This window comes from Perca flavescens, chromosome 22 (assembly GCF_004354835.1).
Source record: "Perca flavescens isolate YP-PL-M2 chromosome 22, PFLA_1.0, whole genome shotgun sequence".
NCBI classification, from domain to species: domain Eukaryota; kingdom Metazoa; phylum Chordata; class Actinopteri; order Perciformes; family Percidae; genus Perca; species Perca flavescens.
The window spans coordinates 2,527,637-2,545,135 of NC_041352.1; the positions used below are offsets into that span (position 1 = coordinate 2,527,637).

A 17,499-nucleotide genomic window follows, 5' to 3' on the forward strand; every position below is an offset into this window, starting at 1 on the left:
GGTGTCTTTTATACAGGTAACGAGGTGAGGCAGGTATATTTGATGTAGATAATTGGTTCGGATTGGGGCTGTGTCTTAAAGAAAGACTAACTGGCTTGTAGGAGCCAGAATACTTGCTGTTTGTCCAGGGGGTCAAATACTTGTTTTTCCTCATCAGATGGTTATCAATTTTAATAAATTCATATGATGTGATTTTCTGGAATTTTCTTTGGGATTCTGTCTTTCACTGTTAGAATGTACATATGATTAAAATTGTAGATTTTTGCATTCTTTGTAAGTGGGCAAACCTGCAAAATCAGCAAGGGGTCAAATACTTATTTCCCCCACTGTATATATATATATATATATCAATATCAAATTGTGTGTGTATATATATATATATATATATATATATATATATATATATATATATATATATATATATATATATATATATATTAGGGGTGGGCGATATATTGATTATATTTGATTTATCGTGGCTTGTTCTACGTGGGATGTAGTAAATGACGATACTGCGAACATTGAGTACAATTTTTCATGTAATTTTTTTAAGCTGCGGGCAAGCGACTCACTTTGGGGTTACACTTTTTTCGCTCTCTCACAGACAACGGGCCATTCTGCGAGTAGCCCCTCCTGTCCGTGGGAGGAAGGATTTTTGTCGGCTTTTCCCCGTGGAGAAAGTGGCTTTCCTAGCATTTCCCTGGTCTATCTATGTTCCTAATACAATGCTGTCAATCTTGGAGACCGAAATCTTCAAATAAGTCATTAACAAGCATGAAAGGTTCCTAGATAATAAGGATATCTATAGAATACAGCTAGGTTGTCGAGGTTAACAGGGTGTACGTTGCTGGTAGCGTGCACTGGCTTCCAAATAAAAGAAGGGACTTCCAAACAAAAGCCTTGCCTTGAACAAGATAAGCAGTTTAGCATTAATTCAAAAGGTCAGTCCGTCAATTAATTAATAAATAAATAAATAAAATGAATGATGATTTAAAAAAAAAAACTTTAGGTCTACTGCATGCCTGCCCACACCACCGTGCGTTCCTCGAGATTTGAAACATTGTGGTCTACGGTATAATTATTATTTGCTTCTCAGGCTGCTACTACCCTACTTTTAGGTTTAAAAAATAATATATTTTTGATACATTTACACTTCGTGTCCCTACTTCTCACTTTTCCGAACCCCTAAAACTTTAACATTTGGAACACTGCTGCCCCCGTTTTGGTTTGAAAACTCCGGAGTTGCTCTGTAGTCTGGATGGGCACAAACGGAGACCTTTGGAAACGACGACGCACGTCAGTCAGCCTCATCAGTTAGGTAGCCTACAGACCTTTTACCAGTTCCACCTCGTCCTCGCTCCGAGCTAATACATCCATGCTCTTACTTTTCACCATTGTTGTTCTTTCTCCAAAGTATTTACTGCATTTTCAACTTCTACATCCATGATTTTCAACCACAGAGTATCGTCAGGAAATCTGCTTCCCGTTTACACCGACACGCAAATGCCCAGTGTGTGTAAATGGTCACGTGATACGCGTTGACAGACGAGTTAAAATGGGCGGAGATTAGTTCTGCTGCTGGAGGTAAAACTCTTGTATGGACGAAGGACGTTTTTGTGTCAAAAACAAATGAAAACCTAGCAGTGTAGATGCAGCCTCAGAGGGTGACTAAGTAAAGACACAGTTTACTGTTTACTTTTGTATCAGTACACCATGACAAATAGTTTGTTTCCTGTTCTACCTCACATCCTACAGTACATCCCATTGAGTTTTTTATCTGCATCGGCATCGGTACACAAGGTCCCCCTTGTACTGTATGTCATACATTCACCAGTTTCCACTTTTTCATGTGTGTTATCTCACTCTGTAGCAATCTTACCGCCATATCGTCACTTCCTGCCTTGTTCCTGTTGGTCACTCAGCAAAATATACTTGCAGCAACTTCCTGACATCAGTGACTCTGCACATTTCTGAAACGACATATTTGCTTCTTTTTTTTTTCTTCACAGATGATGATGGCCCTCTGCTGTTCACAACCAAACAATTTACCCACCATGACAACATTTGGTCTGGGATAGTAAAATCTTGACCGAAATAATCCCTTATGAGGTTTTAATTGTGGGAATTTCAGTGATTGGTGTTTCTCTCTCTCTCTTACACATTCCCAAGCAGCATCAGTTGTCACCTCCCTGCACTGACAGCCCTCATTCCTCCCTCCGTTGTTTTTTCTCCTCCAGCTCCCCTCTCTTTCTCCACCACTCTTTAGTGCTGTTTGACCTATTCAGAAAGGTCCAAATGTCACGGCAGTGGGAAAGGTCAGGTAAAGGTTTAGTGTTGAGCATGGCTAACACAGTGCTGGCTGCCTGAGGGGGGAGCACAGTAACACTCGAGACCTTGAACACACGCGTCCACACGCCCTCGAACACACTGCTGTCACCTCCGCTCCACGTCGCCGCCACTCAGCTCGGAGCCGGCAGCCGTGTCATATGTGAGTGTGTGTGTGTGTGTGTGTGTGTGTGTGTGTGTGTGTGTGTGGGTGTGTGTGTGGGTGTGTGTGTCTTGTGCTCATTTGGTTCATCTGTGAGCATGGATGATTGAAGACGTTACAGCTTCCTGGGGGATGGCACATGGGCTTGTTGGACATCGGGTCAAAGGTGATTGGTTGTCAGGGGTTTACAGCATCCTGTCTTCAAAAAGCAGTCTCTCATTTTTTATTGAGGGTCCAGCTTGTCTGTAGTGAACACTCGACTCAACAGAGAGATGTTTTTTGCCTTACCTAAAGAAAATGATTGGTGAATACAGTGTAATTTCTAAGTCAATGAAAGCAAAACATCCAGAGTCTTAGTTAAGTGCATTCTCTGAGAGGAACGGCAGGTTAGCGGTGGGATTTCTATATCGATTCCTCTACATCCACATGCAGGGCAGAGCAGCGGGATCCTAATTGGAATGGATTTCTCAGTTGCATTGATTTGCTCAGGTGACAGTGGATGACATATATGTGTGTGTGTGTGTGTGTGTGTGTGTGTGTGTGTGTGTGTGTGTGAATACCATATGATGCTGTTCTCTCTTGCAACACCTTTCACTGTTGGTTGTCTGGTGGAAAAGGGAAAGGAGCACCTTGATGCTACCAAATCACAAGGTGTGTGTGTGTGTGTGCGCGTGGTGTCCTCTCATTTAGCAGAGCTCTAGGATGAAACAAGGACCTCTGCAAACACTGATTTGATTTTCCCCATGACTGCCTTCACTTCACGACCTACGTCCCCTGCGCGCGCGCACACACACACACACACACACACACACACACACACACACACACACACACACACACACACACACACACACAAACACACACACACGTACACCTCAGGCTGAGGAGCAAAGATGAGCAGTTAGCATGCATGCAGGAAGAAGCAATCGTGCACAGATAACACTAGGGTTCACTCAGGAGGAAAAAACAAATGGAATGATTTAATTTTCTTCATTTGGACTGCAAGATTCACAGAATGTGTGTGTGTGTGTGAGAGAGAGAGAGAGAGAGAGACAGAGGGAGGAGAGGTTGGTGAAAAAGGCCGCTGGACATGGCTTCTCACAGCCGGCTGGCCCCGGCCCCCTGTGATCTGCCCTCTTATCTAGCCCAGATCCTGGCCTTTCATCTGGGCTAAAACCTGGGGGAGCTTGGCCTCTGTTGGATTTTTAGCCCTCACACACACACACACACACACACACACACACACACACACACACACACACACACACAGACTTCATTCCAGACCCCCTCCATCTCTGGGCTCTATCTTCGAGTCCCAGATGAGCATTGCTCTCACCTACAAGGGAGATAACAAACCCCACACTACTCCGCTCCCTGCTCTGCTTTTCTCAAAACACTTCACATTTGATTTTTTTTAAAAACTCCCCACAAGAGAATCTACTTCCCTTTCCCTATTGTGGGAGCAAAATGCAGGACTCTGCAGTTTAAACAGTAGTTGGCCCAAAGCGAGACAAAACAGAATCAGAGAATGCATCAGGGATGCTACCAAAACACTGCACTCTCCATGTTTTGACGTTTCACAGAGCAGTGCTTTCACCTCTCACTAAATTGCATTACCGGCTAACAATAGGCGGGTTGTTTTAGCTGGTCAGCCCATCGGTCTTGGCTGGACCACCTCTGCATGTGACCCAGGTCCAGGTTTGAGGGTGTGAGCTGAAATGTGTGTGTGTGTGTGTGTGTGTGTGTGTGTGTGTGTGTGTGTGTGTGTGTGTGTGTGTGTGTGTGTGTGTGTGTGTGTGTGTGTGTGTGTGTGTGTGTGTGTGTGTGTGTGTGTGTGTGTGTGTGTGTGTGTGTGGCAGTTCACTTCATACCATTCCAGGTGGATGCCTGGCCCGTCCCCACACTGCCCTTCTGCTCAACCCTGACCTGTTTCCAGCATAAACAGCAGATCCTCACCTCTCACCCCTCCGGCTTTACCTGATAATCTGTCTCTGTGGATCACCCCCCACCCTTTATTTCTTCTCTTTCTCCCTCAGTCTCACATTCTCTCCAGGAACTAGGTTTTTGCATCACCCTAGTCCTGACCTCTGACCCCAGTCAGATTAGAGTGGTTGGCGTTTCAAATCCAGCGGCAGATTGAGTAGCGTCTGTGACCTCCATGCACATTTCTCCCCTTGCCCCGCTGTGTTATACCCTTTTGAATCAAGACGGGGCCCGTCAGATCTCAGTACCAATTAGCTTAGACACAATTTTGCAGTGGAGGGCATTTTTTTTTTCAGGCACTGAAACAAACAAAATGGGCTAATGCTAGTTTGAATGAATGTAAAAGGTTTTATAGTCCTCTAAATGCTTCAGTATGTATTTCTAATGTCAGGGAAGCTCTTATTACGACTAAATGTACTGATAAAATTAGATTCACCATCTTTTCTGAATCTGTTCAAGCATCTCCTGTAATTCGGCAAACACATGATCCACCAAAGAGCGCTCCCCAGACACCGATGTTTCTCGTTGACATGAAATGGACAGAGAGGAAAAGCAACACCACTCAAACTGCACTTTCTACAGTTACTGTGGTGTCTTTGTGATTTGAAGAACGATCACTTTCAAATCTCTAACCTATTATGACTATACATCGCTCGTCGATCAAAATCTCTCTAATCATCCTTCGCTCTTTGTCTGTCAGCTGCTAATATTGTTCGCCTTCTTTTAAAATATTAGGGGCCCTATTTTAACGATCTAAGAGCACGGCGTGAAGCGCCTGGCACAGGTGTGTTTAGGGCGTGTCCAAATCCACTTTTGCTAGTTTAACGGCGGAAAAAAGGGTCCGTGCGCTGGGCGCATGGTTCAAAAGGGTTGTACTTAGTGTCTTCATTAATCATAGTGTGTTTTGGGTGTAACATTCAATCAACCAATCAGATATCATCTCCCATTCCCTTTAAAAGCCAGGCGCGTTTGGACCTTGGCGCATTGCTATTATGATGGAGGATTTGCACCGTAATATTTTTATTTATAATCTTTTGCGTGTGTGTGTGTGTGCGTGTGTGTGTGTGTGCGTGTGTGTGTGTGTGTGTGTGTAACAAGCATACTGTGCATAAGCCTAAGCATGGTCAATGGCGCGAACACGTTCTGCTGCCTCAAGATAGCAATATGCCCAGAATGCCCCTGAACACACCTCCCTGTAAGACCAGCACGCCCATGGGCGCACAGATGGGCGCAGGAAATTGAGACCTAGGTAGGGCCTTAGAAATGCCAAAGCAAAATCAGAAAACCCAAGACGTTATACATTTGGTGTTGCTCCATTATTTCAAGTGTCGGCCAGTTTCACTAGGATATTCTGTCCAAAAGACCAGTGACCGTGTAACATTTGTTTACGGTGTTTGGTGCGTTTGACAAAGTGCGGTGTGAACGCTAACCAAACCAAATGAAAAATGCCTCAATGTTACAACTTCACCTAGAGATGGCCCAATACCACTTTTTTGCTTCCCGATACCGATACCTGAACTTGCGTATCGGCCGATACCGAGTACCGATCCGATACCAGTGTGTCATATATTTCATTATGTTTTAACAGCTGTATACTACTATCCCTGTATGGATGTGATATGATTTCTATCTTTGTTGTCGGTCTGGCTCAGGCTAAACTCTTTGTGAAACATGAACAAACACAAACAATAAATGCTCCAGAACTTTCTTTTATTCTCCAGTTTGACAGTCAGTTATAACGGAAAAAGAACATAAATGAACTACTTTAATGTAGAATTTCTTTAGGGCTTTATTACGTGGTATCGTATCGGTGCATAAACTCCAGTACTTCCCAATACCGATACCAGCGTTTTAGGCAGTATCGGAGCCGATACCGATACTGGTATTGGTATCGGAACATCTCTAACTTCACCCCTGAATTGCATCTAGTCTACTACAGGTGTGAAAGCACCCTTAATCTCACGGTCTCCTGTGCTGTAGTACCTGAACTGTTTCTAATAGTATCGTTTCAGTATTGGTATCCAGATATTTAGGCAGTGTATCGTATCAACACTACACTACTCTAAATTAAGTTAGGCTTGTTTTCTTAATTTATCCTGAAGATCCTGTGTGATCTGTACATGATACTGTAGAACTTGATTGGAGCTAAATTCAATTGATTGGACATGATTTGGTAAGACACACACCTGTAGCTCACAATTCACAGTGCTTGTCAGACCCCCAGCCAAGTCCATTTATCTTGGCAAGGTTGTAGAACCAGTTCTAAAGCTTTGAATGTTCGTCGGAGCACATACGTAAGTTTGGAACTACCAGGGCTATTTTTTAGAGTCAAGAGAACCTGAACTCCAAGCGCTCCATCTGGCAAACACCAGGTTCTGCTCATCTTCTGGCTGCTACCTTACCTACGATGAAGCATGATGGTGGCAGCATCACGCTCTCAGGGTGCATCTAGCAACAAGTGAAGGGGTCTGAAAACTTTCCAATTCTGCTGCAAATGGCTGTCATTTGTGTGGCTTTGACAAATACAGAAAATAGCATAGACCTCACTTATATTTCCTTAACTAGAGAAAAATTAGTTTTTCAACCACTGCAGCATGTTGACTTCTTTGAATTGAACAACTGTTGTTATTTTGAAAATATATTAAAAAAAAAACAATTGGAGGAAATTATGACACCGTCTTGATATAATTGTTTTGTCTCTGCTGTTGTCCCAGCTGAGTCTACAGTACAGGCCAAAAGTTTGGACACACCTTCTCATTCAAATGTGTTTCCTTTTATTTTCATGACTATTTACATTTTAGATTCTCACTGAAGGCATCAAAACTATGAATGAACACATATGGAATTATGTACTTAACAAAAAAGTGTGAAATAACTGAAAACATGTCTTATATTTTAGATTCTTTAAAGTAGCCACTTTTTGCTTTTTTATTAATAAGGGAACAAATTCCACTAATTAACCCTGACAAAGCACACCTGTGAAGGTAAAACCATTTCAGGTGACTACCTCATGAAGCTCATTGAGAGAACACCAAGGGTTTGCAGAGTTATCAAAAAAAGCAAAGGGTGGCTACTTTTGAAGAATCTAAAATATAAGAATTTTTTTCAGTTATTTCACACTTTTTTTGTTAAGTACATAATTCCATATGTGTTCATTCATAGTTTAGATGCCTTCAGTGATAATCTACAATGTAAATAGTCATGAAAATAAAGAAACACATTGAATGAGAAGGTGTGTCCAAACTTTTGGCCTGTACTGTAGATCATCATCATCAGAAGCTGGTTTACAGGTCTGGCTCTTAAGCATCTGTAGCTCTCTTGGCTTTCTTCCAGACATTTTTTCTCTTCCCTCTGCATCTCACTGTGCACAATAACCACCTCATAGGGAATAGAGAATGATGATGGCAGGGCAAACTGACAGTCTCTGGTAGATCAACAAGTTAATAATGCCTTCCCTTCTTCGCCTCCCTCCTTCCCTTTTTCTCTACTCTCTCCCATGTGGCTGAACTGGAGGAGAGAGTTGTTAGACAGAAATGGGTAGACTTTTCCATTGACCTACAACAGTAAAGGATACTTTTTCATTGCCACATTCTGAATATTGAATAAGTAGGTGTTGCCTATAGGCCAATTTATGCTCCCATGCACTGTGGGTACGCTCGTAGGTAAGTGGAGTTACGCCGTAGTGTGACGCACCAAAAAATGTAACTACATTTTGTGACGACGCAGACCAACTGACATTAGACAACTGTGATTGGTCCGTTTGGCCGTGGCTTGGTAGCATCACATTCCCCCGACTCATTTCCTGGTTCTCCTTCTCCGTAAACAACATGAAATCAAGGAGAGGGTTAACTTTTCCTGCTATAGCTTTCCCACTGTGGTCAGAAAGAACAGGGGACACACTTTGTTGTTTTGCGTCTATGCCTCCAGAGTCGGTATTTGCTCTGAAGCTAATCATTGTCACTCTCTCACTCGCTCTACCACGCATACACACATGCCGGCTCTGCTGTCATCGTCACAGACACTCACCTGTTGTATCGGCATACTTCTTTTAGTAGAGCTCAGAGTTTTAAACCGGTAGCTTCAGGACCTCCAGAAACCAGTACTATGAAAATACCAGCTGTTGTAGGATCAGTTACTGATGCAGTTGGTTTTTAGCAGCTTTTTCTTACCCTTGTCCAACTCTTCCATATGAATTTGAAAATCTAGCCTGACTTTCAAAGCACAATTTCGTTGTAAATGTTTGTATGCTACACAATAAGTCAATAAGTTTGTTTTTGAACCGTCCTGATTGATGTGCAATTTTGAGGATTCCTCAGTGGTCTTCTATTATTAGCTGCATTAGCAGGAATGGCAATGTAAGTTGGCTCACCACTTCGTTCCAGACTGAAATAGAGCCATAACTATTGTATGGATTGCCACAAAATTTCCCCTGATCCCCTGACTTTTCTGCTAGTGCCACCATCAGATCAAACTTTCACATATCCAGTGGAATATCTCAACATCTACCAGATGGATTGGCACAAAATTTGATATACAGAAATTATGAAAAAGACACTGGTGCCCAAATGGGATAAAAACAGATCAGAACGGATCAGCACATCAAATGAATGCCAATAGAAAATGTATTCAGGCATTCATGAATCCCAGATATATTGAAGTTTGGTTAAACTTGTCCAATACTTTAGTTAATGTCCAAATACATAAAAGCTCAGCTGTCCCAAATGTTAGCATGCTAGATAAAGTGTAAACATGAGTAGTAAACATAACCTGCTAAACATTAGCATGTTAATACTGGCAGTACATGGGATGCCCTGGTAGCTCACCTGGTAGAGCGCACGCTCCATATACAAAGGCTAAAGTCCTTATCGCAGCAATCCGCGGCCCTCTGCTGCATATCATCCCCTCTCTTCAGCCTTTTCTTGTAAATTTGTAGCTGTACTATCAATAAAGATGAAGAGAATGGTTGCATATATGCAAGGATACCTTTTATTGTGCAAAAAATAAGGTTATCATCATCATCATTCAATTGTTACTGAAAAGATTCTAATATTTACTGTCTAGTTGCTACTGTTTCTTCCTGTCCCAACTTCCTCCTGCCACATGCTCGTCATTCAATTCAATTTACAGTAGGTGTAGACCACACTCTATCATTTACAAAGACCCAACAATTCCAGTAATTCCCCTTGTCAGTGGTGACATGGTGGCATGTGTGTGTCTGTGCAAACACATCAGTGTACAGACACTTGTAGACGCAGCAGTGCAAGAACAGTACATGATAGAACCATCAGTGTACATGATCAGATTAGATGTTGGATCACCTTGCTGAACAAATTTGCATAGTAATGAGGGAAAAGTGCTGGCACAGACTTTGTGTTTGAGTGCTTCTTGACTTACCATCTAATGATGATGATGATGAATTCAATGATGTCTAATTGTCTCATTTAAAATTTTAAACTCCAAGAACAAGGTTCAAACATGATATCCCCCAACACTGGCCATGCTACTCCAGTACTATTGCCACTTTTCCAGGTGAAATAGGACAAAGGAATCTATTAAAGCTTTTTTTGAGTTACAGTGGCAGGTGACGTCGACTATATCACCTGTGACAAAAGGATTTTAGGCTTACTGGCTGCTCCTCCAGCTGTTGACACAAACCTTACTCCCACCCCATCACCCCCACCCCATGTCCAACCGTAAACTTTCCCATGGCACAATTAATCGCCAAGCGTTGCCTCTACCCCAATCTCCCACTTTCTATAGCCACATAAAATGCCCAGAGGAACACACATCCCACGGTTTTATTCTACTCGGTGTTCAGCCAAAGTCACAGTCAAACTGGAGTCAACTATCCACACAGAGAAGGAATACCTCCAGTTTTATGGAGTCGTAATGCGGTAGGGGTACTGTATAAATAATCTCTCCGCACAGAAACACTTCCAGCTGTTAAACAATATGCCCTTTGCAGTTTTTCTTTTCTTCTCCTTCTTTTCGAATGAATAAAGCGCCAGACTGCTTTGAAAATGAATACAGAGTTTTTTTTTTAGTATTGAGAAATTCTGGTAATGAATATTTGCCTTTTGTGACACCTCCAGATTGTTGCACTTTATGCTGATTATTATTATTACAGAGTGGAGTTGGAACGCTGCTTGTATCAAATGCTGCTATTGAAAGTCGGGTCATAATTGTGAAATTCAAACCTCAGTCTGTTTACAATTAGGCCCTTTGAAGCATTCCTCTGTAATCTCTTCCCTCCTTTTGATATAAAGATTCAGTATTGATATAAACGAAGGAAATTTTGCCTTTGTTTTCAAAGCCATACCTGTGGCTCTTGATTGATGGATGGAAACTGTACGGTAGATTCGTATAATATAGGCTTGTTTAAAACCTCACTCTGAGGTTATAGTTTCCCCATTGAATTCAGCAGTATTTAGTATCAACACAGTCAGAATGGCGATCCACAGAGTGGAAAAGCCTCAGCCATGCTGGAAAACCATGAAACGTTGTTTGTGAACAAGGGATGATAAAGAACAGCCAGGGTTTTTTATTTCCAGGGGCATCCTCATTGCCTTTGGCCAGGTTGCAATGCTGGTCAGTGGAGGGGGAGATGAGAGGGGAGCCCCTCTTCATCTAGTAAAGATCCTGCTGTTGGGCAGCTTTCATGCTCCACTGGCTGATCCTTCCAGGAAGTGAGGGGGGGCGTAAAAGGAGTACCCTGCAGGGCCCCAGCGTGTACCACGGCTGCATGCTGAGCCCAAATCAAAGGGGACAGTCTGTCCTTAGCCTGGGGCAGAGTGACTCTGCCGTGTGTGACCAGAGAGACATGGGTAATATGACAGCTTGTCACACTTGTGCAGATGCCTGTTTTTTTTTTTTTTTTTTTTACTGTGTTTGCTTCTCTGCTTGGGTTGCACAGTAATGACACCATCAAAAAATCACATTTACAGTGATGATCTTGGCAGCTTTCAGAAGAGACCACAGGAAGTCATGTAACCATCAGTTATTTCAATTGAGTATGTTAGATCAAACAAATGTAAGACTGCAATCATACAGTGTTGCAGTCAGTAATTGTTGATGTGGAAAGTTAAGGTGAGAGGGTTAAAGCTAAAAGGGCACGTTAAGGCTGAAAAGGCTCGCTAGGCTCAGTGCAGTTACTCCTAAAACTCTTTTGTGATTCTGTTTCAGTTGGTAGCCAGTGAGTCCAGCCCTTCAGATGAAGAGCCTTCAGTTCCGGAGCATCGCCCCTAAGGCCCCGGCTGTGGTGCCCTCCCCCTCACCTGCAGTCCTGTCCTGCCAGCCTCCCTCTGCCCTCCCTGAGGCTACCACCGCCTCCAGCCCCAAGTCCATCATTGTGCCCACCCAAAACTATGCACTGATGCAAATAGCAGGTCAGGATGGCACTTTTTCTCTGGTGGCACTGCCTCCTTCTGTCTCCCCTCAGACACCACAGCAACAAACCCAAAAGAACCTCAAGTTGCCCATTCCCAGGTACCAGCCAGTAAGGAGCAAGGGGACCACAGATAAGGTCAAGTCACCACCACTAGCTGCTAGGGTGAAAACAGCCTCCAAGGTTGCTGTGACAGCACAAACCAAGTCAGCGGTGAGTGGGGCATCAACCGTGATGAAGAAAAAACAACAGGAGTCCAAGCACACAACGGAAACCCTAGTGGCCAAAGAGGAGTCTTCAGAGCAGGTAATTCTGATTGACCCAGCTTCCTCTGACATCTCTGTCACTGCTCTACTCCCAGACAACGCTGTCCTGTACCCAGGTTCTCAGCTAGAGCGAGCACCAGATGGCTCTGAACGACCTGCTACAACTGGCCTTATTCAGAACCTCCAGTTCCCCCCTGCTGCTGGCAAAGGCTCCCCGGGCAAATCCCCAGAAGAAAGTAAGACTAAAGTGAGGCTGTGCCAATCTAAGTCCACTGCAGCCCAGCCTCAAAGCAGTATAACGGTCCTGTCCTCAGCCATCTTCAGCAAAGCAGTCCAGATCATCCCGTCCCCACCTAAGGGTAAACTGCCCATTCTGCCCTACTCTAAAATGAAGAGCGCCCTGATACCAGCTGCAAAGCTTAGCAATTTGTCCCCAGAGAAGAAGGGTTTCTCTAGCCAGACAGGACTCACCAGCCCCTTAGATCCTACATCCAAGCCCCTCGAGACAGCTGAAGCCTTGGGTCACAACCAGGTGCCAAACTCCACTCTCCAGCGCCAGGCCAAGACCACACTCCTGCCTGTGTTGGGAACCCTCCAGAAACCACCTGGGAAGAAGAGGGGGCGGAAGAGAAAGACGATGGAGGACATCTTGGCATTTGAGGCTAGAAAGAAGAGGTCTTTGTCTTTCTTCAGTAGAAGGGTCCCAGAGAAACCGCCAGCAGTTGTTCCAGGCTCCAAACAAAAGGAAGTTGATATTTCAAAGAAGTACCGCAGCATCCGACCCAAGCCCATGTTGGTAATGGAGACAGTTCCCCAACTGGTTAGTTTGCCTGCCATTACCCCAGATGGCCAAGAACAGGAGCTCGTACTTGGTCATCAGCTCCCCACCACCACCACTACCACAACCAAGACCCTGGACTGCCCTCCCCAACCAGCCCCAGTAACCCTCCACCTGAGAGGCGCCTCCCATCCGAGAGTGTTCATAGGCAGCCGTCCGCTCCACCATTGCCCCACCTGCAGCCGCTGTTTCCAGTTCAAGCATCACCTCCAGAGCCATATGAACAGTCACACCAACAGCCGGCCCTACGTCTGCCCCGTCTGCCGCAAAGCGTACGCCCACTCCGGCAGCCTGAGCACCCACATGAAGCTTCACCACTCTGAGGTACGCCCACGTCGGTCTCTGTGCTGCGAGTTCTGCGAGAAGGCCTTTGGCTATGTTGGGGTTTACTTCAGTCACCTGAGAGAGGTCCACAAGGTGGTTCTGACCGTGGAGCCTTCCATCAGCCGTCACGAGGATCGCCTGTCTGTGGAGAGGTGAGATTATAATTGATCGAGCACCTACTTCGTTGTGACCTTTATCTTGTAGCAGGTTATATTCAGAGATGTCCACTTATAAATGAAATGGCTAAATATACTGATTGATTACCTGACAACTGGCAACCTTTTCTAAACAGTCAAAAGAAAGTTTTAAATAAGCACTGTTCATTGTTTTCCTCACCAGGGCCAACTCCCCAGAGCCATCAGATGAGCAGGATCGGGAAGACCCTGTAGAGCTGCAGATTAAATGCGGCCGCTGCCAGGCCATCACTCCGACCTTTGCCGACATGAAGATGCACTTGCTGTATGTGCACGGGGAGGAGGTCCAGGTTCCGCTTCACAAGGGCCAGGCACCGCGCGGCGGCCGCGAGGCTGAGAACGAGCTGGTAAAGCACGCCGCCCACTACTGGCGGCAGCTCAACGAGAAGCGCAACCTGGTCAGGTGCGGCAGCTGCGACGAGGAGTTCTTCTCCTTCTCCAAGCTTAAGAGACACATCATGTCCCACCACCATAGAAGGGAGGGGGAGGACAGCGGGACCCTCGCATCACCAGATAGCAGCAGAGGCCACGGGGTCCTCGCAGCAGGTGCAGCCTTTAACTGTGTGCTTTGCAGCGAGATATTAGACACTAAAGAGGGGGTTATGGAGCACTGGAGGAGTCGCCACCACTGTGAGCAGCCCAGCCTTCTGTGGGATGCACTGAGCTCCTACTCTGGCCAGGAAGAGGGTGAAGCGGACGGGGATCTGGACACTCCTGCTCCAAGCCCACACTATCCAGCCTAGCCCTCGAATGGGCATGGAGCCCTTCACTGTGGCACCTCACACACACTCAGTACTAACAATCAGCAGCACAGGGATGGAGAGTTTCCCTGATGTTTTTTTTATCACTAGTTTCATCTTTCACCAGTTGAGGCATTTGACTTGGTTCAAATGAAAATAGAAAAGGGATATCAAGCCAATGGTGAAAATTGATCTTTGTGTTACAGTTCATAAGGGATACTCTCTCTAGGTCAGAGAATTCAGTTTTATAAACATTATTTTCCATGTTATTTTGATTGCACTGTTCTGTTTTTGGACATTTTGTTTGTAGGTATGTATTTAATATCCTGTTGGAAAATTTTTCTACTGCTTATTTAAATCTTATTAAAATGGTTATTTATAACCTAGCTGACGCATTAATGTTGGTAAAGGGTAATTTCACCATTTCACCTTATGGTATCTAGCCATGCAGATCATTTGGTTTTTGAGATATCTGCGCTGAGATTTCTGCCTTCACCCCAATGAAAATTACATTTCAAAAGTTTAACGTCTCATTGCGGAAACTATCGGAAGACTATCCAGAGGAAACTATTTTTTTTTTGTGTAATACCGTGAACACCACAAACAAAATTCCATTCAACTCCATTTCATAAAGTTGGAGTCAGAAATCCTAAAAGATCTTCTTAATTTTGACTAAAACTACCAAATGTGCATGGCTAGATACCACTGTTGGAGAAAATAAAGTTTCTAATTTGGGTGAACTGACCCTATTTAAAATACTGAGAAATGTAAAATCTTATAACAAGGGCACACTGTCTACTGTCACACTGGCTGACAATGTATCTATTGGCCTTGGATTATTACAGGTAAAAATGAATCGGTATGAATACGCAATCCTTTGATGTAATATTGTTCCTGTCACGGAAAATCAATATTTCAGTTATGACTTGAACTTTCACAGTCCGATTAAGGGCAGTATCGGGGTCCTCTGTCAATCCGGACCCATGAAGGAACACTCTTAACCAGCACCCAAGTGACATCCTTGTGGCCTTCTGAAAAAAAATCGGTGTTCATGCGTAGTGTGGCTTACCGTCAGTATGGTCCTCTGTAGGCCAAGTTCTATCTCCTTGACTTGTTGATTAATGCCTACTTGTCTATTATGTGATATGCCAAGGGTCTATTTACACTAGTGATTGTAAAAGTGAGTTTTGCATTGAAGCTTTTTAACCACTGACAGAATCATTTTTGGTGACTTAGTAAATGCGCAAAGAAAATGATCCAATTGCCTACCTGTTGTTGCCAGCTCATGTACGCACCTGTGGAATTGTGTGCACCCAGACTCTATTATTAGAGTTAATATAAACTGTCGTCAAGTCCAGAAAATATGCTATTTTATACTAGATTAATACAGAGGTCTGTTAGTATAGTCCTGCTTGTTGTTGGTCCTTCAAGATTTATGTTCGATTCTTCTGAGTTGGGGGGTGCTTAATGTCTTGTTTTTTGATGGGAGGCAATTACTACGTGGCAAGTATCTCTGCTAACATTTGTCTGTGGTTATTTTTCATATGAAGAAAAAAAAAAAACATCACAGGGTCAAGTGAATGTACCTGAATGTTTTCAAAACCCTACCAAAAGTATATATATGCTATATAGACTTATTCCATAGATAGAATATATAGATATATTGAGAAAAAAAAAAATATATATATATATATATTTACATAGAGTAACTTGTGAATCAGCTGCTGTGTTCTGTCATAGTGGAGGAGGGAAACAAGAGATGAATATATAATTGCCAACAGTGGCAACAAAAGCCATGTAGAGCTGTCTTTATGTGTCGGACACAGAATGCAGGACTGTGAATGAAGGGCAAAGCACTGGTGTGTACATGTCGCACTGAGTGGGTAATCTACGGTATGGTGCACTAGTGTTTATTGAATGCCTTGTTTAAGTGTTCATCGGTGAAGTGTCCTTTGTTTTCAAGCCCTCGACACAAACCAGGAAGTGACAGAATTAAGGGTCAGACTCTTCTTTCCTCAGTTAGATGAGAAACATACTTGTGACCGTCAGCACAAGTCGGAAAGCGAAGAATCCCACTTTAGGTGATGTGATGTGTTTGACTCACTTAATATGTTGACTGTGTCTACAAATGAAGTGTTTGTGCTCGTGACTGTTTGTGTACCCGAAGAACCCGATGTTTAAGAGAATAAAGATATGCTTTGTTGAGGACATTGTGACTGTAGTTTCTTTAGAAAAGGGATGCGCAAATATAAGTCAATTACCAGATTTCCAAACTGCAATGTGTTCAAGAAAGGTGGATATTTATGTTCAAAACTTCAGAACTGTGCTAACACTTTACTTGAAGGTATCTGCATAAGAGTAACGTGACACTGTCATGAACACATGACACATGAACCCTAACTCTAACTCTAACAATAACTTCTAACAATAAAAACCGAATGACAGAAGCGTTATGTCTTAAATGTTTGACTTGTGTATGTTTATGACACTCTCTTATGTAGTAAAGTAAAGCGTAACCAGGACTGTTTACACAAAAAGCATGTCACCCAACTGGGAATCCTATCAAAATGGGCATGTCATTTCATTGAAATGTTGAATAATACTAATATTTTTTTTTTTTAAATGAAAGTCATAGTATAGCATGTTAAAAAGTATAGGAATGTCAAAAAAGTCATTAAAAAGTCATAGCAGTTGAAAAAAGTGATGAAAAAGTAATAGTATTTTATTGGAAAAAAGGGATAAAACAGTCCGTATAGTGTGTCTAAAAAGTATAGTATAGTATGTCAAAAAAGTATAATAGTATATTAATCGAAAAAAGTGATAGAGTAATATAGCTTGTTGAAAAAAGTGATGAAAAGTCATAGTATAGTTTATCGAAAAAAAAGGATTAAAAAGTCATAGTATGTTGAAAAAGTCTTATAAAACTCATATGTTGTAAATAGTGATAAAAAAAAGTGACAAAAAGTCAGTATGTTGAAAAAAAATCATACTATAATGTCAAAGGAAAATCAAAGTAAAGAATGTCGGAAAAAGTGATAAAAAGTCATAGTATAGTATGTCAAAAAAAGTGACAAAAAAGTCAGTATGTTGAAAAAAAATATAAAAAAAGTCATAGTATAGTATGTTGAAAAAAAATCATAGTATAATGTCAAAGACAATCATAGTATAGTAAGACAAAAAAAGTCATAGTATAATATGTTGAAATAAGTGATAACAAAGTCATAGTATAGTATGTAAAAAAAAGTGATAAAAAAGTCATATAACAAGTATATGATGTATATG

At 42.8% G+C, this 17,499-nt stretch overlaps 1 protein-coding gene across 1 annotated transcript in view; it reads left to right on the top strand.

Annotated features, from left to right (window-relative positions):
• Positions 1-16,425, top strand: part of znf438 (zinc finger protein 438) — a 58,684-nt gene extending 42,259 nt beyond the window's left edge. The window contains exons 3-4 of the mRNA XM_028569438.1: positions 11,654-13,435; positions 13,623-16,425. Of these exons, the coding sequence (XP_028425239.1) occupies positions 11,682-13,435; positions 13,623-14,220 (2,352 nt within the window). The 5' untranslated portion in view covers positions 11,654-11,681 and the 3' untranslated portion in view covers positions 14,221-16,425. The remainder of the gene's footprint in view (positions 1-11,653; positions 13,436-13,622) is intronic.
• Positions 16,426-17,499: the final 1,074 nt, after the last annotated feature.